The sequence below is a fragment of the Pelodiscus sinensis genome, chromosome 1, assembly GCF_052426305.1.
Source record: "Pelodiscus sinensis isolate ZL-2025 chromosome 1, ASM5242630v1, whole genome shotgun sequence".
Taxonomy (NCBI): Eukaryota; Metazoa; Chordata; order Testudines; family Trionychidae; genus Pelodiscus; species Pelodiscus sinensis.
This window is the reverse complement of record NC_143052.1, coordinates 143,988,793-144,014,989: the sequence shown is the minus strand read 5'-3', so window position 1 is coordinate 144,014,989 and position 26,197 is coordinate 143,988,793. Positions and strand designations below refer to the sequence as shown.

Genomic DNA, 26,197 nt, shown 5'->3' with positions numbered 1-26,197 from the left:
TCCCATTCCATCTGAAATTTTTAATAGCTATCAAATGTATTAGTTTTTCACATTTTGTACAAAATTGAAGTCGGTTTCTCTTAATTAGGAGAATCAGCTGAACATGAGATTTTAAGTAGGTGAGTCTGAAAACAAAAGGAGACTGGCTTCTCCCGCTTCTGGAAAGGTCCCCCGGAGCTCGTCCCATGTCTCTTCAGCTTTGCTCTCATGATTGCAGAACACTGTCAGCGGAAGCACCCCTGCATCACTGGCTCTTTGGAGGTTTGTAGTGAATTCGGCAGCGCTCATTAAAAACCTAAGAGACCAAAATACAAGGGAGTCACTCCTTGTCATAAGCATCCTCAACACAACACAAGCTGGCACCAGCCTGGCAAGTCTCCCATTCGACAGTGCAAGTTTTCAAACTAGGACTGATGGCTGGCCTTGCAGCCCTAATGCTCACTGGCACTCACGGAGCTCCTTGGCCTACTCACACTCCCGGCAGGCAGGTAACCAGCACTTGCAGCCTGGTGCCAAGTGACTGCCTATTACTAGATGGGCTCATTTTTAGATGAAACAAAATTAAGACCCTAGCAATTTGCGGTCACTCCCCTGTGGCACGTTTCACGGGGAGAAAAGCACTGGCCCCAGTGTCTGAGCGTACTACGTTCTATCAGTCTCCATTCACTTGAGTATTTTAGCTGGATACAAATTAGTCTTTACTTTCTGAGCTAATCTGTTGTCTTGCATCACTGCGCTGCTCAACAGATGCTCTGGTGCACACCTGAGGTGGAGCATTATAGTGGAGGATGAAATGCAAATGACATACCAGTCTGTTCAAGCTTTGGAGAGCTACTGTATACAGTTTCCAATCAATGCAATGGTTTGGGATAAAACAATTTCAATTACTTGACAGCAACCTATCCTTCAGGTGCTCATACTAGCACTCCAGGCACCTGCAGCAGCCACCTTCAGCAACATGTTTGGCTAAAATCAGGTAAATCCAACCACTAACCTCAGACGACCTTCCTGTCTCCTAATTGGAGGACTCATACTAAATACAACTGGCTTGTGGATAAATTAACAAATCACAACTCATGGGATTAAGCAACTATAGAAAACAATTTAAATGAACTCGAACTAGAACACTCAATCTGAAATCATTCTTCTGCACCAAAATAACAAAAGAATTTACACTGATTTAGTTATTTTGATTCTAGTTTGTGTTTGGACAAGTATGAATAATGGCAAGAGCATCTCTTAGAATCAAGTCAGAACATCGGCTCAGCAGCAATTCACACTCAATCCCTCTGCCTGCGATAATAAGGTTTATCATGGAGATTTCTCAAGTAATAACCAGACCTTAACACTTACCTTTTAAGCTCTGAAACGGCAAGAGCGGCAATGCAGGCTTCATACCGATTCATAACATCAATTACAAGGTCCGGGGTAGAGGTACTCTATAGAGGTACTTAAGGCTGTTTCAAAGTTTGCCCCTTTCCACAGTCCCATGCTCTTTGGATTGAGCTCCTAGCACTGGAAGGGGAAGGGGGAATCTTTAGAGTCTGTCCCCAACCTCAGTAAGCAATTGCCAGTTTGCAAGGTGCACAGTTCAGATTCTACTTTAAAAGATTTGTTCAAGCCCCCTTCTGCCTGAGAAGAGATTTGAACCTGGGTCTCCTGCCTCAAAGGTGAGTCTCTCCTCCCCTCCCATTTTGCATGAAGTTCAGAGTGCTCTGAGAACACCTACCAGACTGTGCCCTGCAGGCAAGACAGGCAGAGCACTGCCTAGTTTCACTTGGTTTGAGGATCCTGCTGGGGATTCAGCATGAGAGGCGCGCATGGGCACCAAGACTGAGGCAGCAGCGTGCATGCCCAGAGGAAGGAACTTCAAGTCCCTGATGGACCTAATGGCAGAAATGCAGGCTCTGAGTAATTTTTAGTTGACTGCAGGGTTAGGTGGCAGCTTAGCAAACGTTTTGAGTGGCACTTAAATTTAGGACCTAGGCACCTACGTCTCTTTGTGAATCTAGCCGACTGGCTAGATGGGTGATATAAACCAGATTCAGCTCTATTCATAGGCACTCCCCTAAAACAACCCCCTTTTCTGCTAAGTTACATCTACCTTCCAAGTTACCCATTGACACCGTGATGCTTACTGGGCAATGGTTAACCGTTCCCTCAGAACTGCCCCCGGCCTGCTGCACATGGAAGGCTACTCCATCCCATGGGACTGTTGGGTCATAACCAGCATGGACTGGGACCTGGCAGCCTGCCACAGGGCCAGAAGCAGCCAGGCGGGAGCAGCCCCTGCCCACGGTGTGTATGGGTGTGGGGGGGTGTCGGTCCAGCCTGCCTGCCCCTGTTCAATTAGTCAACCAGTCAAACATGATGTTTAACCAGTTAACTAATTAAACGGGATTTTACACCCTTAGCATCTACTAGGGAGGTGTAAGTAAGTGGCTAAGCTTCTCACTGATAAGCCAATGCTTATCGGTGTCCTTCACACTCAGCAAAGCCTCTTCCCCAGGAGCCAAGCAGGCAGGGGCAGGTGGTCTCACAACCAGGGAGGCTTCGCTGTGGGCCCTGCAGTATAAAGCTTAGGTTCACACGCAGAGCCCGCAGCACGGGGAACCGTGAGACCACTGAGAGTTTTGCAGCGGTTACCCTCACACATGATTTTTAACCTCCCTAGTGTCTACTACTGGATTCAGAGTTAACTTCCCATTGATACGAATGGGAACAATTCCTGCCTCCCTCAAAGATACTATTTCAGGCTGATAGACTCAACGTACTGGGTAGAATTGTTCGAAATACTCTGAATGAAGATGACAAATTCAATTTTTTTCTAAATAATAAAGCTGTTGTCAATAAAAAGATGGTATAAAAACGAGCCTGGTTACTTACTATTTACTAAGAGCCTGGTTTGTAGGAAACAAAAATCCAACGACCATTTTGGTCATGTTTTTTAGCCAAAGGCATGAAAATCTTCTGAAAAATATTCTGAAGTGACAACAATTTCACTTCAAACCCTCCACCCCCTTATTTTGCAACCATCTTGCAAAATACTTGTCAGCATTAGTTTGCATTTTTAAGTTTACGTTTCTGTCATAAGGGCTGCGTACTTTTCTACAAAATTTAAAATGACAGTTTCAGTTCTGGTGCACCACTGCTTACAAAATTGGGCAATTAAGCAGCAATTTGTAACACTGCACAACAGCATAATAGACTAACTGTCTCTAATTCAATCAATGGGTTCAAAGCTTTTTACTTTGATGTCCCAGAAAGATAAACATAGAAAGAAATTCTATTTACTCCGTCACACAGCCAGCCACCAGCAGCAGTGGGAATAAAATCCTAGAGTCCTAGTTTCTTATTCTCTACTCTCATCTGAACCAAATATAAGGAAATCCATATCCTTTGTATGTATTTTGTGCTGTGCAGCCCTTTTTTTAACCTCTTCAGAGCATCAGAATTTAAAAATGAGATATAGTTGTTTCTGGCCAGAGCTTACTTAGACAGGGTGTAAGGAACTTGGCTCCAGAGTACCAGAGCAAAGATCATAATTCAGCCTGGCCTGATGTCAGTATTCGCTGCCTTGAGAACATATCCCCTTTCCACAGGGGACACTGGAATGAGGGAGGAGGCTGGATAACTTGACAAAGAAAGCTTTCTGTGCTATTGGAAACTACAAGAGGATTTCAGGGCAAGATGACCAGGAGTTCTATTACTTGCCCATTTTCAAGAGTTCCAAGATTCTCTTTTGGGCTTTAAATTGATCTTTGTGCTAGATTAACAGCCCCGGAAACTGAAGAACGAACTGTTCCCAAACTGGCATAATATAAGCACCAGAACTTCTCTCCTACACAGTGCCTCGCTACACCAGAAAGCCTCCATCCTGATATGCAGAAGCTCCCTCCAGAGGTAGGAGATAGTTCAGTCTTCTTAGCCAACTCATTCGTAGGTGTCTCCAATGAAGATGGTCCACAAGAAGGCCAAATAATGACAAATGTGGTGCTGTTTGTTCCACAAGTGCTCCTCTGCAGTATACCAATTCACATCAGAGACCACCAAACACACAGAGCATTAACTTCTAGGGTGGGTCTACACTGAACCATTTTTGCGGAATAATGGTCATAATTCCAGAAAAACAATACTAGCATCCATACAGCAGTTGTGTTATTTTGAAAGAAAAATTGAAATAATGGAGGGCTTTTTCTGATGTTGGCAAACTTCATTCCATGAAGAACAACACTTCTTCCGAAAAAGCTCTTTCAGAAGAGGGCGTGTGTAGATGCTCCACTGCTGCTGTTTCAAAATAGCTCCTCCCCAGAGCCTCCTGGGGCTCTAAAATGAGGTAGCGCATCCACATTAGGGGAGCCTGCCTCAGACCAAATTTGAGGCTTCCCTGTAGCTTGGAAGCTCTATTTTGAAACAAGCTATCCCAGAAGATCTCTTCCAGAATAGCTTTTTCCGAAATAAGCTTGCAGTGTAGACGTACCTTCAGTCTTACAAATCTGAATGGGACTAGGAAACGTGCAGGTGATGTACTTTGAAGCCCTTCTCTCTCTCACATTCACCTTTAAGCCAGTTTTTATCTTTCCTTGGCAGTTTATTGGAAGGGTTCTTTATCTGTAAGCCAATAACTGCTGAGAGGGGAGGCGAAGGTGTGGGAGTCAAACCAGTTCCCTAGAACTGCCCATCTTATTTTTCCCCAGCATCGCCTATCCATCCCCTCCATTTGTTTCACATCTCTGCATTGTGATTACATGTCAGTTTCCACAGATAACATTATGGACTTTAAAAAACAATGATTTGCTTCTGTACCTTCCAGCTTCTGTCGTTTACTACTTCTTCCACATTCAGTTCAGACTGCATCAGCTTCAGCTGCAAGTAGGGTGAGAGAAGACAGAGACCGTTCAGAGTCAGATATTAACAACAGGCCTACCCAGGCTTGCCAATTCACATAATGTGACCCTAAAAAGGCCTCAATGCCAACTGGCAAAGAGATCACTGTTCTTTAACAGTCACTCCTGACAAACACTGCACCTAGCACACTGCTTTCAAAGTACCTACCTCTAAAACATGCATGTGATGTCTTCGGTATAAAAGCTGGGGTCATATTGGTCTTCAGTATTAGTGTGAGGTGTATGTATGAATACTGTGTATGTGTCTACACACCCCCAAACTACCTATAAACACACACAGAGACATTTTCAGTATGTTCCTAACAATGTCTGAGTCAAGGTCAGGTTGGCAAACAAGGCTGCATATTCAACTATGTGCTTCTCAGTTCATGGGTACAGTGAGCACTGTAAACTAGGGATGTTAGGAAGCGAGTAACTAATCGTGTAAGTCGATATCAATTCTGTCGACTATACAATTAGTCAATAAGGGAGGAAGCCTCAGTCCTGGCTTGCACTGGGTCCAGGAGCTACTCCCCTCCACTGCAGCTCTGCAGCTTAAATGTAAGAGCTGGGCGGGCAAGCGGGCAGCCTGGCTACTACTATATTTAAACTGCAGAGCCACAGCAGGGGGTAGGTCTCAGACCTGGCGCAAGCAACCCCAGGGACCCCCCCCACGGCACTGTGTTTGTGGCCAGTCCTGGCTGCTGCGGACAAGGGCTGCTGCCGCGGGATGTGGAGCAGCCTCTGCCTGCAGCAAGCCTGGGCCCTCTGTCGGCAGAGACTACTTCGTGGCAGCCTCCCCTGCTCCCCCGCAGGGTAGAAGTGCAAGTGGGGGCAGGTGGCAACATGGAGACTGTTCTGGGGGGAACTGGCTTTTAAGCCTAGGCTTTTTCGGTAGTCGACTGCTTGCTTACATCCCCACTGCAAACCAACACAACAGAAGTCCTGTTTTCAGACAGACAATGTGCACATGAGGCTGTAAGTCAATAAGAAATCAGCACACCTAGGAATAAAACCTGGGGGTGGGGGAGTCAACCTGACTCCGGGGACAAAGGATGAATTCTGGGGGATACAAAGAGAAGGCAAAAAGATTGTTCTTTTTCCTGCACCTGAGGAAGTAATTAGTGTGATTACATTCATGAAAATGAAATCCCAACCTGCCCTGATTGGAAGCACTGCAAATGACATTTAGGCAAGATAAGATGGCTTTTAGGCAGATGGTTATACCATTAAAGTTAAGTTTAATCACTAAGGCTAGGTCTACACTACACCTTTTTTTGATTTTTTTTTCAGAAGAGACTTTTCTGAAACTTGGCCCATCTACACTGGGCTAAATTTTGGAAAATCCCCCTCTTTTGGAAGATCCCTTCTTCCTCCTAGAACAGGGAAGACAAGGCTTCTGAAAGAATGTGTTTGCTCTTCCGCAAAAAGAGGAGCAAATGCATTCCCTGGACATGGTGGAGTTTTTCTGGGATACCTCTGATATCCCGAAAAAATCCTGAAGTCTAGACATACCCTAAAACATGTGCACGAATTCTTTTATATGTAACTTTCTCTTTCCATTAGTTCTTAATGCTTTGACAATAAACTTGATTGTTTTCATAATCAATTTCTCAGTACTGTGACCTTATGACTCAAAGAAGTTGGTGTGTACACTGGCCCTTGGGGACAGCAAAGCTGGTATTCCTGTAAGGAGCAAGAAGGGCATATGAATCTTTAGCACATCTGGTACATAAATATATTGTGATGTCAGCTAGCATAGTGCCACGTTGTCACGTGGCTGGATCTTGAGGGGAGCAGCCAGATCACTGATGCACCCATAGGTGGGGGTGTTGGCCCCAAAAATGGTATAGGAGGGGGCCATGTGAGGTATTGAATAGAAGCTGATTATCTGATAATCCTACGTATGCTGTTCTGGTGTTTGTATAATGTCTGTGTGTGCAATTATTAGCATGTACTTGTATGGACACTGAAGATTTCCCTGCATGTGGTTGAGCATTGGGCAGGGCCGAGCCTGTGGACATGCTAATTACCGAGGCCCTGTGGAACAATGGCTCTCAATGGGCTATGGACACACCTAAAGAATGGGGGCTGTCACCTGAGAGCAGCCAGCAGGAAACACAGAGATTGGCCTCTGTCCAGGTGACCTGCTACATACTAGAAAAGGCCAGGAAGGAGGTATAAAGAGGCCATGCGGTCGATGCCATTTTTGTTCTCAGCTCAGCACTTCATCCCAGAGGCAGCATTGCAGGGGTCGAAGAGCCTGGAAGACCTGTGAACCCATCCTGATGCTGGGATGTGCAACAAGAACTTTTAAACCAGCAGCTGTAACATCTCTGCTAGAGCCTGTATCGAGGACTGGGAGATTCGGTGCATGTAACATACTATTCTTTAACAACCTTACTCTCATGCTTTTCTTTCTTGTGATAATAAACCTTTAGATTTAGATTCTAAAGGATTGGCCCAGCGTGATTTGTGGGTAAATTGACCAGGGATCTGTGGCTGGTTTCTTGGAACCAGACAGAATTTGTACGGGGTAGGTGGGATTGGGTGTTAGGACCCCCCACCTGTGTATGAGGCCCGGGGCCATCTGGGGCACAGATATTGCTGGGGTGTCGGAGGGGTTTTGCTCGGGAGGCTTCAGGCAGGCTGCTGAAGCGCTCTGTGGGACTGGTTTGTGGCCGGTTTGGAAAGGTCACCAGTCTGGGGGCTGTAAGGAGCCCCGGATTTGAGCAATTCGCCCTGAGCGGACGCCCTCAGCTGTGCCCAGACACGGCCGGGTCCGTCACACACGTGAACACCTTTTCTCGCTTTAAGGTGATATCAAATAAGAAGTGAGCAGCTTCATCTCCCGTAAATGTAAACAAACTTGTCTGTCTCTACAATTGCCTGAACTAGAAGTAGGACCTAGTGGGCTTGTAGGCACTAAAGTTTTATTTTTGAAGGCAGGGATTTTCTGTACATAATTCTACATTTGTAAAGTTCAACTTTCATGATAAAGAGATTGCACAATGATATCTCTGTTAAGTGCTGAAAAATACAAATATTTGCACTGTAATAAAAAATGAGTAACAAAAATTAAGTGAACAAGGTACACTTTGTATTCTGTTACAACTAAAATCAATATATTTGAACACAGAAAACAGCCAACATATTTAAATAAATGGTATTCTATTATTAGCAGTGATTAAAACTGTGGCTAATCACACGATTAAAAAATTAATCTCAATTAATTGCACAATTAAAATAATTGCTTGGCAGCCCTATTTTAAATCCTTAACTAAACAAGATCACGGAGTTTTTAAGGGAACATTCAGGCTGTGCAGAATTTTTCAGAGGGAAATGAGTGACAAATTTGTTCTTTCATTTGCTTTCAAGCATAAGGCCATAAGTACAAATGTACAACCACAAAAGATGCAGGCTAGAAAATTGCGGGAATTTTCTGATGTATGAATTCATACAGGCAAATCATCTCAAGGAGCTACAGTTAAGACTAGGGATGTAAAGTGTTAACCTGTTACCTGGTAAGCATGCCCAATACCGGCTCTCTCCACCCAGCAGTGCAGTCCTGGAGCTGGGGAGAGTCGTATCTCTCTCCAGCCACTGCAGCCCTGCACATTCAAAATTCCCACACTTCTGCACCTCACTCCATACTTCCTATGCCCGCCAAGGCCACCATCTCTTCTTACATGTGTGTCCTCGCCAGGGTTCAAGCACCTAACTAGACAAGCCACAGCTGCATGGCTCTACTAATTAGGTGTGCAGTCCTTCATTCCCTCATGCCCAGCTGCTCAGGCACACACCCTAGAGGGAACTACAGTGAGGACATTATACAAGAGCTGGTCATACCAAATAATCCTGGATTGAGTGTTCACAAAACGGGTCAGTTTCACGAAAGTGGAAGGATAATCAAAATGAGGATGGCTATTAGGATTTTTTTTTTCCTAAAGAGCCATTAAAGGAATTAATTCAAAAAGTCAGAGGGACTGAAGTGCTCAAGGACCAGTATTCAGGACACTTGGAATTTCTTTTAAGTCAGAGGGGCAAAATAAGTTATTTCAAAATAGATTTGAAAAATTGCTTATCTTGTTTCAAGTTTAGGGTGCTTTGTAGACGCACCCTACGAGTCCTGGCTAAGATAAATCAGTTCTGGGCCAAACAAGGCTCAATGACCTCCTGCTGAGCAGCGCAAGGAACAACAGACCCAGCTTGCCTAAGGAACTCACACGTACACTCGGTGCATGCCACAAGCGCACTGTACAGAAAATGGAGTAGGGAACGGAGAGGGGCATGCTCTGTGCAGGTCACAGGCACATGGCACTGAGATGGGGCAAGTGGGGAAGAGAATGCCCATTGACATCAATAAGGCACTTCTCTCCTCTGCAAGCTTTGTATGCCATACATAGGTATGAAAACCCATTCCCCGACATGCTAGGCTCTGACACGGGGTAGGGACTCGGGAGGTCGCCTTCCCTTCTCCTAGGCTACCTTCAAGCTGGTATACGTGCTCCCTCACAGCTGATAAGTAAACTTTTCTCCACTCTATGGCCCCTCCAATGCTACTGATTGCAAGAGGGGATTGGAGGAAGGCACTGTTGGTACCAGAAGGGCAGTGATGTGTGACCCCAAAGCCCTCCCATCATACCCTGCCACCACCTACCTCTTCTAAAAACAAGGACTATTCATACAAGCTTGATAAAGGGGGAGTTAGAATTGCCTTGCAGTGCCTCAGACCCTGCAAACTGATGTGCGAGTACATTAGAAAATAAATTGCATAGTTAGAGTAATGTTATCCATACCACACAGCACCTCAACTGTGCCCCTAAGGGGATAGCAATAGGAATATAACATTACTTTACCTGGTCTAATAAAAACTGCCACTTTCTCAGTGTTTATACAAAGCCCGATATCAGTACTCCAGTTCAGACCTGTACTCTTGAGCACCATTGACACAGCAACCCAGACATAGGTTGGCCAACCTCACTGGAGACAACAGTTTAAGCTCTCATTCACAAGGGCAAGGGGTTGGTAGGGCCATCTCCCTGAAGCACTCCTTGTGTCAGACATCAGAGAAGGCAGACTTAAGATTCTAGGAAATGTTAACTAAACTGTGCATTGCCCTATATACTAGTGTTTGCATTTTGTTTATTTTCCAAGATGTTACTTTTCAGCAGGCACAAGCTTTGAAAAGGTATGAGGTCCTGCCAGGATACCTTTAACAAAGATTTGCTTCTCTTCTTTTTTTAAACAAGGAACATTCACTGTATGTAAATGGATGTTATTTGGTTAAGACCCTACTCTACGATTTGGTGAGTAAACTGTTTATTTTGTATGTTGTCGCAACAAATTATAGATTAAAAGTGTGGACAGTTTTCATCTCGTGGACTGAAGGCTGTCCTCTTGCCAACCAACTCAACAAGTAGCCAGACTTGAGTTGTATGAGCTAGAATTCAGGACGGGCTGACAGATCTTCACAATGAAAATAGTAAGTTAGCTGAGACACCAACCCTCTTTATCCCTGAATGAATTCCAGGAAGTGTCACCACTCACCTTTGTCTGCTCCTGCCTCAGATGCTTTAATAATACTATGTCATCCTGGGCCTTCTCCCTCTCTTCTCGGAGAGTTTTTACTACATTTGAAGTCTGAGCAATACAGCTTTTGATTATTTTCTCTCTGCTGGCATGAGCCTCCATCAACTAATTGGAGAAGAAGAGAGTCAGATTAACTCATTCAATTGCCTGTTGGAAGAAACAACCTATACATTACAAAAATGTTGTGTCTATATTGGTGTGATCTTGCGCAAAAGCAACCGCTTTTGCACCAAAACTTGCTGCCTGTCTACACTGGCCATGAGTTCTTGTGCAAGTACACTGACGTTCTAATGTATGAAATCAGGGCTTCTTGTGCCACAACTCTGACGCTCCCACTCAGGAATAAACTGATCTTGTGCAAGAGGCCAGTGTAGACAGTCAACATGAATTTCTTGAGCAAGAAAGCCCTATGATTAAAATGGCCATTAGAGCTTTCTTGCGCAAGAGCACGTCTACACTGGCACGAATGCTCTTGCGAAAAAGCACATCTCTTGCGCAAAGGCACATGCCAGTGTAGACACTCTTCTGGAAGAGTTTTTGCACAAGAACTCTTCCGCAAAAGTTCTTGCGCAAAATCATGCCAGTGTAGACATAGCCAAACAGGTTAAAAAACAGGCTGTGTTTAGTTTTGCAGTGCAGCTGCAATAGCAGCTCTCCTTGTTAGTCTAGCAATCTTGCCACAACTGCTCTTCTGTACTTCTGTTTATGGGACAGGTCACCATTTCCCTAGACCACAAGAAGAGAATAACCATTCCCTCTCTCAGAAGTGGAGTTCACTCTCCACAAACTGGCAGCTGCACAGAATTGGAAATAAAATATTGTAAGGAGGGTGGAGAAACTGAATTGCAATAATATAACTACAGGAAGAAACTGAAATCAAGTAAATTGAGGGCAAGACAAGATACAGGTGAGCTACTACACCATTACACTAAGGTGACAGGTCACACCTTTCCCAAAGCTGCTTCTCATCAACACTAGGGATGTTAAATTTGGTTTAATCAACTAATCGATTAGTCAGTAAGCAGGAGAACGGCAGCAGGGTTAGCTCCTGGCCCAGGAGCTAATCCCACTGTGGCTCTGCTTTTAAATGTATAAAGAGCTTGTCAGCTCTTAATACATTTAAAAGGCTAAACTGCAGTAGGAGGGATCCAGTGTGAGCTGGGACAGCTGAATCCCAGCTCATGCTGGGTCACTCCTGCTGCGCTTTAGCCTTTTAAAAGGCTGGTGTGCAGTGGGGAAACCCAGCACAAGCTGGGAATCAGCTGTTCCGGGTCGTGCTGGGTCCCCCCCGCTATGCTTTAAATGTATTAAGAGCTTTTAAATGTATTAAGAGCTGACAGGCTCTTTACGCATTTAAAAGGCAGAGCCGCAGTGGGGTTAGCTCCTGGGCCAGGAGCTAACCCCGCTGCAGCTCCTGCACTTAAAGACTCTTAATCCATTTAAAAGGCTAAAGCACAGTGGGGCAGACCCGGCACAAGCCAGGAATCAGCAGAGGCACAGCGTCTGGGACTGGGCACGAGCTGGGAATCAGCTGATTCCCTGCTCGCACATGGTCCCTGCTACCCCTCTACCTTCCATGGAGATGGTGCTGGGGGGAGAACCAGCTTTTAAACCGGCTCCCCCCAGCTCCAGCTCCCGCCCCTTGCTGCCTCTGATAGGGGCACACCCCACTGCTCTGTTGTTTCCTTAAGTCAGATCTATGCTATAAACTTACATTGGTTATGTCAATCAAGGTGTAAAAAAATCCATGCTTCTGAGCAACACAGTTATACCGACCTAACCCCCAGTACAGACAGCTCTGTATCTAAGGCAGAGCTTCTTTTATTGACCTAGCTACTTCCTCTCAGGGAGGTGGATTAACAACTCTGGCAGCAAAAGCTCTCCCATCAGCATAGTAAAATCTTCTCTGATGTGCTAGTGGTACTGCTTGTATATAGCACAAAGTAAGCACTTGTGTACAAGACTATATTCCCACCCACATCCTACCATTTTATAGGATCAACAGCTCCAGGGAAGAGTTTCTATGACATAAAAGTTTCATGTCTGGTGGCTCCTATTATCTTTAGAATCCACTGTCTATGCTCCCATTAGAATCAGTTTTGACTCTTTAATCTACATCCTGGTAAGCAGTGTTGCTCAGAATACCAAGTAAATTAATTTAGCAAGTAGTATCTGTACCTTAGCTTTATAGATTGTTTTGAAAGTACTGCAGAAATGTATTAGGCTTGGTATTTAGACAGGTCATGGATGAGAACCTGATAAGATCCACAGTATTTCCTGCAGGCATGCTACTGTGCAGCAAGAGGAATTCTGCATATGGCATTTGTTGTAAAATAGCTATACAGGCAGTCCCCGACTTACACGGATCCGACTTATGTCGGATCCGCACTTACGAACGGGGCTCTCTCGACCCGGAGCTCGCAGGCAGCGGTCCCGCCATCTCGACCTCCGGGGCGAGAAAAGCTGCTCCCGGTGCCCCTGGTCTGCTGGGGACCATGTCCAGCAGACCAGGGGCACTGGGAGCAAAGCCGCAGCAGCGGCGGGTTCCTGCGCTTCTGAGGCTTTGCGCTGGCAAAGCCTCAGAGGCGCGGGACCGCGCCATGGCTGCAGCTTTGCTCCCGGTACCCCTGGTATGCTGGGGGGGGGAGGGGGGCGCAGCTAGTGTGCCCCTCCCCCCCCCAAGCAGACCAGGCTTTTGTTGTGGACCCTGGGGCAGAGCAGCTGGGGCGCTGCCGGTTGGTCCCACAGCGCCGCTCTGGGCACTACTGGACCAATCCGGCAGCACCCCAGCTGCTCTGCCCTAGGCGTCCTGATTCAGCCGCTACTGGTCAGTTTCAGCAGCGGCTGAATCAGGACGCCTGGGGCAGAGCAGCTGGGGTGCTGCTGGGTTGGTCCAGTAGCACCGAGGAGCGACGCTACTGGAGCAACCCAGCAGCACCCCAGCTGCTCTGCCCCAGGTGTCCCCAAGTCAGCCGCTGCTGAAACTGACCAGCGCTGACTACAGGAAGCCCAAGGCAGAGTTGCTCTGCCCCGGGCTTCCTGGAATCAGCCGCTGATCAGTTTCAGCAGCAGCTGACTTGGGGTTCTTAAGTTGAATCTGTATGTAAGTCAGAACTGGCGGTCAGTTTCAGCAGCGGCTGAATCTGGACGCCAGTTCCAACTTACATACAGATTCAACTTAAGAACAAACCTACAGTCCCTATCTTGTACGTAACCCGGGGACTGCCTGTATATGCATGAGGAGTGGCTACATAAAGAAAATTAAGGGGGTCAGTTGTGGATGTATATTGGACTATTTACTGTGCCAGCAATTTGTAACCAGCCGAGGAATGGGTGAGATTGTTTTCTGGACACTATATTTAATGAAGCATCAGGTATTGGGAGAAAAAGACCATAAGAGAACAGATAAACTTACAGACTGGTAGAGCTCTTTACAGGTTTGGCTTGCATCAACTTTCCCTACAAAGGAAGCTGTTGGAAGCGTAGTGTTTAATTCATGAACTATTCTGTCATCAATTGTCCGCATCACCCTGAGCAATTCCTGAATATAAAAATAAAAACCCTTGTTTATACCTGAATGAGAGGGAATTTAGAGAAACCGTTCAATTAAGCATTTTTTGTTGTAATAGCTGTATTGTCTGGAGAATATAGAAAAAAACCAACCAACCAAAAACCCGAAATTTGCCATCCATGAAACAGTGTTTGCTGAATTTTTTTGTGGGTGAATATTGTTCCAAATCTGGGCCACAGCCTCTGAGTATTTCCACTTTGTTCTCTAAGCTACTGCGTTCCACTCCCCTGCTCTCCAGGTAGCTTGCATAAGACCCTCTTTCCCTCAGTGAGTACGCCAGGGAGGTGCTTTCAGCTGGTTTCAACAGAGCCTCATCTTTCCAGAATCAACTATTGTGCTATCCCTGGCTATGTCTAGACTGCATCTCTATGTCGGCAGAGGGATGCAGATTAGGCAGGTCGACATTGCAAATGAGGCAGGGATTTAAATATTCCATGCTTAATTTGCATAAAAATGGCCACCGCGTTTTGCAGACTCAGCACTTTGTCGGCAAAAAGCAGCAGTCTAGAGGGGGATCTGTCGAGAAAAAGCCTTTTTCAACAGATCCTCTAAACCTCCTTCCAGGAGGCATAAGGCATAACGTGGCGGCCACTTTTGCAAATTAGGCAAGGGATATTTAAATCCCTGCCTCATTTGCAATGTCAACCTGCCTAATCTGCATCCCTCTGCTGACAGAGGGATGCAGTCTAGACATACCCCCCGAGGCAACTCAAGGTGGCTGGTGTATTTCAGCAATATTAGGGTATGTCTACACTACAACGTTAATTCGAACTAACTTAGTTCGAATTAGTTAATTCGAACTAAGCTAATTTGAACTAACGGATCCAGACTAAAAAACTAGTTCAAATCAGCGTTTTGCTAATTCGAACTAGCATGTCCACATTAAGTGGTCCCTGAACCGGACTTAAGGATGGCTGGAAGCAGTGCCGGCACGGCATCAGAGGAGGACTTAGAGCGTGGAGATGCTGTCTCAGGCTACCCGAGGGCTGCGCTTAAAGGGTCCCGACCCCCACCCCGGACAGACAGTTCTCAGGGGTGCCCCGCTTGCAAAGCAGTCCTGGCTTGGATTGCCCGGACTACCCACACTGGGCACATCACACCACTCAGCCATCAGACCAGCTGCACTTGCCGCAGGCTGCCATCTGGGGAGAGGGGGCAATTGGGGGGCTGCAGGAGAGCTTCCACCCCCAGAAGCCCGCAGAGCCAGCCCAGTCCTCTCCATCGGGGGCTCGTGCCCCATTCTTCCCTCACCTCCTTCCACTTACCCTTCCCTAGCCCCTCTTCTTGATGTACAAAATAAAGATAACGTGTCTTCCAAAATGGAATCTGTCTTTATTGAACAAAACTGGGGGAGACTGGGAAAAGGAGGTGGGAGAGGGGAAGAGAGAGGCTGGGAGAGGGGAGGGCAACTAAAATGATCAGGGGTTGGGAACAGGTCCCATATGAAGAGAGGCTAAAGAGACTGGGACTTTTCAGCGTAGAAAAGAGGAGACGGAGGGGGGACAGGATAGAGGTCTCTAAAAGCAGGAGTGGGGTGGAGCGGGTGCATACAGAAAAGTTCTTCATTAGTTCCCATAAAGAAGACTAGAGGACACCAAAGGAAAGGAATGGGTAGCAGGCTTCAAACTAGTAACAGAAAGTTGTTCTTCACAAAGCAAAGAGTCAACCTGTGGAACTCCTTGCTGCCTGTGAAGGCTAGAACTGGAACAGAGTTTAAAGGGAAGTGAGATCAAGTCATGGAGGTTGGGTCCATGGAGTGGTATTAGCCAGGGGGTAGGAGTGGTGTCCCTGCCCAAGGTTTGTGGAAGGATGGAGAGGGATGGCACGAGACAAATGGCTTGGTCACTGTCTTCGGTCCATCCCCTCCAGGGTCCCTAGGGTTGGCCACTGTCAGCAGACAGGCTACTGGGCTAGATGGACCTTTGGTCTGACCCAGGACGGCCATTGTAAGCTCAGGGTCTCAGTGGACCCCCTTGATTTTCATTCACACCTGCTCCTGGGTGGCCAGGCTGGCAGCTCTCCTGCCCTAGCTGGCCACTTTCCTGTGCATAGTGCGGAGATCGTGGACGAGGTCCACGATGTCTGCACTAGCCCAGGCGGGTGCCCGCCTCTTGCGGTCCCAGGCAAGCTCCCGGGAGCCGCCAGCCTGGTCCCGGGAAGAGGGTGAGGACTGGGGGGCATCGGGTGGGTGGCTCGATCCGTGCCAGGTGCAGGGTCTGCTGGCTGGGTGCTGGCAGGCTTGCACCTGGCATGGGCACCGTAGCCAGCCCGTGCCCCTTTAAGGGGTCCGGGGCCGGGAGGGGGGCAGACGAGTTTCCCTGGTGTTGGCCAGAGTGGCCACCAGGGAAACCTGAGGAGGGCTAGTCTCCCACTAGTTCGAATTAAGGGTGTACACAGCCCTTAATTCGAACTAGCTAGTTCGAACTAGGCTTAATCCTCGTAAAATGAGGTTTTGCTAGTTCGAATTAAGTTCGAACTAGCGGAGCGCTAGTGTAGTGCCTATGAAAGTTAATTCGAACTAACGTCCGTTAGTTCGAATTAACTTTGTAGTGTAGACATACCCTTAGATACAAAGTTGACTTAATTCTTCCCTGTAATACTACTGCATTAGTGCACTTCTATGATACCTGCCATCACATGAAATCTAAAAATTGGGTTACATTTAACTTCTCAAATATCCATTTATATCCATTGACATGGAATGGGGGAATTCTGAATATTTTGCTAAAAACTATAAATAGCCTGCATACAAATTCTAGTTTCAGGCATGCGAACATGAATGCCAAACCACGCATGTTATTTAGCAAGGGATATAAAAACATAAAGCCAGATAAACAACTAACTATCTGTCAATGAACAGCAAGCATCAGAAAGGGAACAATTAATCTCGGCCTTTGGGTGCTATGTCAATTGAACAGGAGTTAAATGAAGCATCACATTAGAGAGACAAGATGGGTGAGTCAGCGACCAAGCAGCTTTGCGAACAAGGGTTGCAAACAGGGAGTTGGGAAGGGGGCGAGGGACACTCGCCATTCTTAAAAACCTTTACATTAAAGTATAATCAATACTTCCTGAGCTCAGGTGATCCTTCAGGAGTTGACTGCATCAGAGGCAAGGCTTTGAGCTGGGCCTAGCCTCAGCCTTATACAAAAGGCAGTCAGAGCGAACGCAGAGAGCAGCGAACAAGGCAGCAGCCAACAAGCAAGTCTGCCTGGGAAATGCCCCAGAGGAGCTCAGGAGGCATTTAAAAACATCTCAAGAATCTCTCAGAAGGAAGGCAGGTATGGATAGCGATAGATCTGCTGTTGTTACCTGCACAGCATGTGCCGTGTTTGTCTTCCTCCCAGAAGATAGAAGGGATTTCATCTGCACTAAGTGCAAGCTGGTCATCATTTTGGAAGAAAAAGTTAGAGGACTTGAGGCCCAAGTATCAACCCTACGTCCCATCAGAGAGGATGAAGACTTTCTTCACAGAAGGCAGCATTTAATCCTGCAGGCACAGCAGGCTGAAGAGCCAGTGAGGGCAGTACAAGACAAGGAAGAGAACTGGCAGCATGTGACCTCTAGGAGAAGGCAGCCAACTCGGGTTCCTGTAGAGGTAAGTAACCGCTTTCAGGCTTTCTCCATGGCACTGTGGTGGAGAATGCTTTGGCAGAGACCTCTCAGGAAGAAATCAGAAGGGAACACCATCCACTGGAAAGCATGGGATGCGTCCTAAGGATGGGGGTTCCACGACCACCACCCCCAAAAGACAAAGATGAGTGGTGGTCAGGGACTCCCTCCTAAGAAGGACTGAGTCATCCATCTGCCATCCAGACCTGGAATCTCGAGCAGTGTGCTGCTTACCGGGAGCTTGAATTCAGGATGTGACCAAGACTCTTCCAAAACTGATCAAACCTTTGGATTGCTACCCCTTCCTGCTTCTTCATGTGGGAACTAACAATACAGCCAAGAATGACCTTGAGCGGGTCACTGCGGATTACGTAGCGCTGGGAAGAAGGATCAAGAAATTTGAAGCGCAAGTGTTCTCATCCACCCTCCCTGTTGAAGGAAAAGGTCTGGGTAGGGGTCGATGAATTGAGGAAGTAAATGAGTGGTTGCGCAGGTGGTGTCGCAGAGAGGGCTTTGGTTTCTTTAACCATGGGACTCTGTTCCGAGCACAAGGCTTGTTAGGAAGAGATGGGATCTACCTAACGAAGAGAGGAAAGAGCATCTTCGTGGGCAGGCTTGCAAACCTAGCGAGGAGGACTTTAAACTAGGTTTGTTGGGGGACGGTGACCAAAGCCCTGATGTAGAGTGAGGAAGTCAGATACCAGGAAGAAACACAAGGAGGAGCGAGCAACGAAGGAGGACCCCTAACTCTAATGGAGAAGGCAGGGTGATCAACTGGTTATCTAAGGTGTTTGTATACCAATGCAAGAAGCCTGGGTAACAAACAAGAAGAATTAGAAGCCCTGGCCCAGTCAAAGAACAATGATTTGATTGGAATCACGGAGACTTGGTGAGATGACTCGCATGACTGGAGCACTGCCGCAGAAGGGAATAAACTGTTCAGCAAGAACAGGCGAGGGAAAAAAGGAGGAGGAGTTGCACTGTATGTAAGAGCGGCGAGGAGTCCTGTGGCACCTTATAGACTAACTGAAGTGTAGGAGCATAAGCATTCGTGGGCAAAGACCCACTTCGTCAGATGCATGTGTGGGATGTTTGTGTAGAGAGCCTCTACATCCATGGTGGCTAGGATGGTGTTTTCTGGAAGATCACCTATGCATTGTAGTTTTCTCAGGAAATCCGTAGTGTCACAGAGGTAACTGGGAGTGCTGGTGGCGTAGGGTCTCAGCAGAGAGTCCACATAGCCAGACAGTCCTTCAGTGAGAGTGCCAATGCCCGAGATGATGGGGCGTCTGGGATTTCCAGGTTTGTGGATCTTGGGTAATAGATAGAACAACCCTGGTCGGGGCTCTAAGGGTGTGTCAATTTGTTCCTGTGCTTGTGTAGGGAGTGTCCTGAGCAGATGGTACAGTTTCTTAGTGTATTCCTTAGTGGGATCTGAGGAAAGAGGACTGTAGAATTTGGTATTGGAGAGTTGTCTGGCAGCCTCCTTTAGGTAGTCAGGCCTGTTCACGATGACAACAGCACCTCCTTTGTCAGCCTCTTTGATAATGACATGCATCTGACGAAGTGGGTCTTTGCCCACGAAAGCTTATGCTCCTACACTTCAGTTAGTCTATAAGGTGCCACAGGACTCCTCACCGCTTTTGCAGATTCAGACTAACACGGCTACCCCTCTGTTACTTGACTGTATGTAAGAGAGCAGTACGACTGCTCGGAGCTCCAGTTTATAGAGGGAGAAAAGCCTGTTGAGAGTCTATGGGTTAAGTTTAGAGATGGAAGCAACAGGGGTGTTATAGAATCATAGGGTATGTCTAGATTGCATGGCTCCGTTGATGGAGCCATATAAAATAGTTTACTTGGCACAGTCAAAGAAGCAGGGATTTAATTAATCCCTGCTTTATTACAATAAAAATGGCTGCCACACTGTGCCGACGATCAGCTGATCCAGCATAGCGCAGCAGTCTAGATATGGCACGGTCGACAAGGGAAGCCTTTGTTGACCGCTCCGGTATGCCGAGGTTTACCGAAGCGGTCAACAAAGGCTTCCCTTGTCGACCACGCCGTACCTAGACTGCTGCGCTGTGCCGGATCAGCTGATCGTCGGCACAGCCCAGCAGCCATTTTTATTAAATGGAGATTATTTAAATCCCCGCTTCTTTGACTATGCTGAGTAAACTATTTTACATGGCTCCATCGACGGAGCCATGTAGTCTAAACGTATCCATAGAGCTGGCAGAGACCTCAGGAGGTCATCAAGTTCAGCCCCCTGCCCAAGGCAGGGCCAATCCCAACTAAATCAAACCAGCCAGGGCTTTGTCAAGCCAAGTCTTAAAAACCTCTAAGGATGGAGATTCCACCACTTCCCTAGTTGGTGTTGTGGTTTGTGTCTGCTATAGTCCATCGGATCAGGTGGATGAAGTAGACGAGGCTTTCTTCAGACAACTGAGAGAAACTTCCAGATCACAGGCCCTGGTTCTGATGGGGGACTTTAATCACCCTGACATCTGTTGGGAGACCAATACAGCAGGACACAGACAATCCAGGACATTTTTGGAGAATGCTGGGGATAACTTCTTGGTAAAAGTGCTGAAGAAACTGATTAGGGGACACAGGCAGCTTGACCTGCTGCTCACAAACAGGGAGGAACTAGTAGGGGAAATAGAGGTGGGTGACAACCTGAGAAGCAGTGATCATGAGATAGTAGATTTCAGGATCCTGATCACAGGAAGAAAGCAGATTAGCAAAATATACACCCTGGACTTCAGAAGAGCAGACTTTGACTCCCTCAGAGTACTGATGGGCAGGATTCCCTAGGATGCTAACATGAAGGGGAAAGAAGTCCAGGAGAGCTGGCAGTATTTTAAAGAAGCTTTATTGAAGGCATAGGAAGAAGCCATCCTGATGCGCAGTAAGAAAAACAAATATGGGAGGCAACCAGATTGGCTTACCGGGGAAATCCTTTGTGAGCTTAAACACAAAAAGGAAGCTTACAAGAAGTGGAAACTTGGACAGATGACTAGGGAAGAGTATAAATATATTGCTCAAGAATGCAGGAGAGTTATCAGGAAGGTGAAAGTGCAATTGGAATTGCAGCTAGCAAGGGATGTGAAGGGTAACAAGAAAGGCATGTTATCAATAAGAGGGTGATCAGAGAGGGTGTGGGGCCCTTACTGGATGAGGGAGGAAACCTAGTGACACATGATGTGGGAAAAGCTGAAGTACTCGACGCTTTCTTTGCCTCTATCTTCACGGACAAGGTCAGCTCCCAGACACATGCACTAGGCAACACAGTAGGGGAAGAAAGTAGGCAGCCCTTGGTGGGGAAAGAAAAAGTTAGGAACTATTTAAAAAAAGCTAAACGTACATAAATCCATGGGTCCAAATTAATGCATCCGAGGGTACTGAGGGAGTTGGCAAATGTCATTGCAGAGCATTTGGCCATTATCTTTGAAAACTCGTGGAGATCAGGAAAGATCCCAGATGATTGGAAAAGGCAAATGTAGTGCCCATCTTTAAGAAAGGGAAGGAGGATGATCCAGGAAACTACAGATGTGTCAGCCTTACCTCAGTCCCTGGAAAAATCATGGAGGGGGATCCTCAAGTGATCCATTCTGAAGCACTTTGAAGAGGGGAAAGTGATCAGGAATAGTTAACATGGATTCACCGAGCGCAAGCTGTGCCTGACCAATCTGATTAGCTTCTATGATGAGGTAACTGACTTTGTGGATATGAGGAAGTCAGTGGATGTGATATACCATAAAGGGGTATTAGCCAGGGGATAGACATGGTGTCCCTGGCCTCTGTTTGTCAGAGAATGGAGAAGGATGGCAGGAGACAAATCGCTTGATCATTGTCTTCGGTCCACCCTTTCTGGGGCACCTGGTATTGGCCACAGTCGGCAGATGGACCTTTGGTCTGACCCAGTACGGCCGTTCTTATGTTCTTATGTTAGCAAAGCTTTTGATACGGTCTACCACAATATTCTTGCCAGCAAGTGAAGGGACTATGGATTGGATAAATGGCCTGTAAGGTGGATAGAAAGCTGGCTAGAATGTCAGGCCCAGCGGGTAGTGATCAATACCGCAATGTCAGGTTGGCGGTCGGTTTCTAGCGGAGTGCCCCAAACATTGATTCTAGGGCCAGTTTTGTTCAATATCTTTATTAATGACCTGGATGAGGGGATGGATTGCACCCTCAGCAAGTTTGCAGAAGACACTAAGCTAGGGGGAGAGGTAGATACGCTGGAGGGCAGGGATAGGGTCCAGAGTGATCTAGACAGATTAGAGGATTGGGACAAAAGAAATCTGATGAGGTTCAACAAGGACAAGTGTAGAGTCCTGCACTTGGGATGGAAGAATCCCAAACATTGGTACAGGCTGGGGACCAAATGGCTAAGTAGCAGTTCTGCAGAAAAGGACCTGGGGGTTACAGTGGATGAGAAGCTGGATATGAGTCAACAATGTGCCCTTGTAGCCAAGAAGGCTAATGGCATATTAGGTTGCATTAGGAGGAGCATTGTCAGCAGATCTAGAGAAGTGATTCCCCTTTATTCAGGTCTGGTGAGGCCACATCTGGAGTATTGTGTCCAGTTTTGGGCCCCCCACTATAGAAAGGATGTGGAGGCATTGGAGAGGGTCCAGCTTAGGGCAACCAAAATGATTAGGGGGCTTGGAGCACATGACCTATGAGGAGAGACTGAGGGACTTGGGTCTGTTTAGTCTGCAGAAGTGAAGAGTGAGGGGGGATTTGAAAGCAGCCTTCAACTTCCTGAAGGAAGGTTCCAAAGAGGATGGAGAAAGGCTGCTCACAGTAGTGACTGATGGCAGAACAAGGAGCAATGGTCTCAAGTTACACTGGGGGTGGTCTAAGTTGGATATTAGGAAAAACTATTTCCCTAGGAGGGTGGTGAAGCACTGGAATGGGTTATCTAGGGAGGTGGAGGAATCTCCATCCCTAGAAGTTTTTAAATCTCAGCTTGACAAAGCCTTGGCTGGGTTGATTTAGTTGGGATTGGTCCTGCCTTGGGCAGAGGGCTGGACTTGATGACCTCCTGAGATCTCTTCCAGCTCTATGATTATGATTACAAAATATATTACTTCCAATATCTTCAGGTCCTAGAGCTGTGTGTGGCTCAAAAGCTTGTCTCTGTTACCAAACAAAAGTTGGACCAATAAAAGACTTCATCTCTCCAATACCTTGGAACCAACAGGGCTTCAACTACAGGGATACATGAAACAATATAGTGTCCATATCTTCTGAGGACTGCTCAACTTTGCTTAGATCCTGTCTACTTATAAGAGTCTACATTTAAGAGTTTTGCTGGATCGTAAAATTGATTAGCTGGCCAAGAGGGGTGAGGTTAGCAACATTTCCAGAGCAGCAAAACCGCTAACAGAGATGCTTTACACCAGAAAAAAATGTTTTAGCCAGCACTGCTTGTTTGCTTAGTGCACTGGCACAGCAGTTCCCAACCACTGGCTGCTGGAGATCAAGCCAGCTGTTCACAGCAGATCTGGGGGCCAGGCTCACCCCAGCCCCCTGAGCTATCACACAGCAGCTGGCTTCACCTTGGCAGCCATGGTGGCTGATTTTGCCTGGCAGCGGTGCTGGAGCTGAGGCGGCAGCAGGAAGAGGTAAAGCAGGAGGTGCCTTCCTCCCTAGTAAGATGGCAGCCCAGCCAGGGCTCTGCACTTCCGCCCCACGCAACTCTGCCCATGAGGGCACAAGACATGCTTGGGGAGGGAGGGGACACATAGGAGGAAGCGTCCGCACCACCAACATCCACTCCCCCTGACTGCACAGGTTGCTTCCCAGGCCACGTTCCCTAGAGGGGGCAGCCTCTCCTTGGGGACAGCGAGGGTGAGATGAGGTTAAAGGGGTGTTTGGTGAGGGCATGGTGGGGTCATGGGGCAAGAGGGTGCTGTAATGGACTGTAGGGGTCAGAGGTTAAAAGGTCAATAGGTACAGGGGTGGTGGGGGGTCAAAGGGTGTTAGGCACTGGGGAGGAAGGGGCTGGGTTGGGGCTAGAGGTTAAGAGGGTAGGGCTGGGGCTGAGGGAGGGCAGGGGTTAGAGGTCAAAGGGCAAGAGGGGGCGGGTTGCAATGGGCCAGTGGTTATGGAGCCAGGAGCGGCACAGTTCATGCTTCTGTCTCAGGAGGCAGCAGATCTGAGGGTGTCTGAGCAGGATCGGGGGCTTATAGAACGGGCAGGGTCAGTGGGGCTGGATCAGGGTTTTGCACAACAGACAGTTGTGGAGTAAGTGGCACTGGAGGTAGTTGGGCAGGATCCTGGAGCACAGGGAATGGATGGCAGGATCTGGGAGTGGTGGGGCAGGAGTCAGGGAAATGGTAGGTTGTCAATTTAAGTTAGGGGTCACCGGGATACAGCGCACCAAGGTTGGTAATGAGATTGGATGCAGGATGGGCTCCAGGTAAGATAGAGCTGGTTGGCAAAAGGAAGTTGGCAGCAGGGGGTGTGAACCGGGGTGACAGGCTTGACAAGACAGACTTGTGAGGTAATGGGGTTAGTGGGATATAGGGGATATCAGATGATGGGTTTGGAAGGTTTACTAATACAGACACGCGGAGTATAGTTGGACATCCCTGGTCCAGCACCCTCGGGACCAGGGCGGGCCTGGATGAGGGAATTTGCCAGACCATGGAAGGTCCCGTCATCTTCCACCTGCCACCCTTCCTCGCTGCCAGCGCCTTCAGCCCTTTTGCCAGCCAGGTGACAAGGCTGTTCCAGACCCTCTGCCAGAGCTGCTGTCTCAGCCCCACTGCCAGCACATGGCACCAGCACTGCTGCTGGGTGGCACATGGCCCTGACTGAGCTGCCCTGGTCCAAGCTGGGTTGCTGCTGGCCCTCCTGCCCCGGGGCTTTCTTGTTCAGGAACAGCTGTGGTTCTGCCGAACCATGGGTGTTGCCAGATGAGAGAGTCCCGGTTTTGGGAGGCGCAACCTGTACCAGTGCTGGCTTGCTGGCGTCAGAAGGTCCTGGGATTGGAGATAGAGGGATGCGCAGTGACAAGACGGGGTCAATGGGTGAGTGGGTTTGTGGACATGTAACAATATTTGCATATTCACTATTTGCATTATAAATATGCAAATAAAATATTATCAGTCCACCAAAAGTGTGTGAATGGGTTTGCTGGTCACAATATTAAGAAGTTGGGAACCACTAGACTCATATAAGCTACACTAGCAAAGCAACCTTTTTGCAGGCATAAATTGCAACTACACTAGGAGAAGTAAGCGCGGACAATGCCCCACGCATGACTTCAACTGAGACTCTGCTGCCTCATGCTCTTTCCTTAGCGCCTCCCACTCCCAGTGCAACTGTCACTACCCGGGAATCCCCTGACACACACACACACAGGAAGACTCCTAGACAGGGCCGGATTAAGGCATGGGCTAGCCGGGCAGCTGCCGAGGACACCAACCTATGGGGGGGGTGTCTGATGGCAGCTGTAAGGGTCACGCTGCAGCAACTGCCAGCAGCCACCCTGCAGTGGCCACCTGGGGCGGAGGCCGCGTTAACCCCCGCAGCACCAGCCAGCAGCGCCCTTCCCCCTGCGGCTGCGGGGCCATGCATGGCCAGGCTCAGCCTGCCCCAGGTGGCGCGCCAGCGGTGGTAGCTGGGCCGGGCACGTGCGTCCTGCCGCCGCCAGCTGCGCATGACCTCCCCATGCACCAGCGCAGGTGCGGGGCCGCGCATGTGCCCTCCCCCAACCCGGGGTGCAATTAAACTGCCCGGTGCGCCGGAATGGCTCCGTCTGGCCCTGCTCCTAGACCCCCCCGCCGCCCGGACACTCGTCTCCCCCGAGAAACGCGCCCTGCTCCTGTCTGGCTGTAGGCGGGGGCTGGGGGGCACCTTGGCGCCCACGCTCCGGGTTGGGGAGAGGGGCGCTCGCCTGCCTTGTCCCCCCCTGCGCGGGGGAGGGAACTCGCGCCCCGCTGTCAGTCAGGGCCCCCTGGGGCCCGCGCCGGGGCGAGGCCCTTTGACCCCGGCTCCGCGTGGGGCACAGCCGGCCGCTCCCGCCCGCTCCCGTGACCCCCCGGCTGGGGCAGGTTCGCTCCCGCCGCCCCCGGCCCTGCTGCCCGCGGGCGCAGCGCCCGGCGCCAGAGGGGCCCCGCCGGTACCTGGAACTCGGCAAAGTCCTCGCAAGTGCGGGCTGCGCTGGGCGCCGCCATATTGGAGAGGCCGCGGAGCCCGACGCCGGCCAATCCGCGGGCAGCGGGGGGAGGAGCCGCCGGCAGCGTCCGAGGGGATTGGCTGGAGCGCCCCGGGCCGGGCTTCGCTGGGCGCTCAGCGGGAGCGGCCCCCGCCTGGGCATTCAGCTCCGCGGCCGTAGCCGCGCCAGGGGCCGGGAGCAGCGCTTCGCTGGGGGCTGCGCGAGCCGCCGCACCCGTGGGAAACTTCAGCCAGTTAGTCCCAGGGGGCGCGCCTGGAAACTGCTCCGCTCCGACGAGAGCCCTGCCTGACAGCGGCTATTGCTGAGAGCAGCGGAGCCCTCGCGCCTCACCCGTGCGTGCGC

The 26,197-nt window shown here is 48.7% G+C and overlaps 1 protein-coding gene across 4 annotated transcripts; it reads right to left on the bottom strand.

Moving 5' to 3' along the window:
* Positions 1–25,959, bottom strand: MIX23 (mitochondrial matrix import factor 23). 4 transcript variants are annotated; one of them, XR_012897002.2, is made up of 6 exons: positions 17,362–17,537; positions 13,894–14,019; positions 10,437–10,583; positions 4,807–4,866; positions 1,354–1,515; positions 1–295 (listed from the first exon to the last, which is right to left on the bottom strand). XR_012897002.2 is itself a non-coding variant. In XM_075904387.2 (5 exons), the coding sequence occupies exons 1-5, from the start codon at positions 17,413–17,415 to the stop codon at positions 245–247; spliced, it is 438 nt and encodes a 145-aa protein (XP_075760502.2). In that variant the 5' UTR covers positions 17,416–17,430; the 3' UTR covers positions 1–244. The 4 variants fall into 4 exon arrangements, 3 of the variants coding, with proteins under 3 accessions (XP_075760502.2, XP_089628163.1, XP_089628162.1); XM_075904387.2 differs by lacking the exon at positions 1,354–1,515 and having other exon boundaries at positions 17,362–17,430; XM_089772037.1 differs by lacking the exons at positions 1–295; positions 1,354–1,515; positions 17,362–17,537 and adding exons at positions 1,550–4,611; positions 25,803–25,959.
* Positions 25,960–26,197: the final 238 nt, after the last annotated feature.

Excerpts from the sequence above, each read along its gene's own strand:
- MIX23 (XM_089772036.1), bottom strand. The coding sequence starts at position 17,496 with ATGGGACGTAGGGTTGATACTTGGGCCTCAAGTCCTCTAACTTTTTCT. Across the intron at positions 4,867-10,436 it reads TGAGGCAGGAGCAGACAAAG|CTGAAGCTGATGCAGTCTGA; the intron begins GTGAGTGGTGAC and ends CCCTACTTGCAG. Across the intron at positions 4,612-4,806 it reads TAAACGACAGAAGCTGGAAG|ATAAAGAACCCTTCCAATAA; the intron begins GTACAGAAGCAA and ends ATTGGCTTACAG.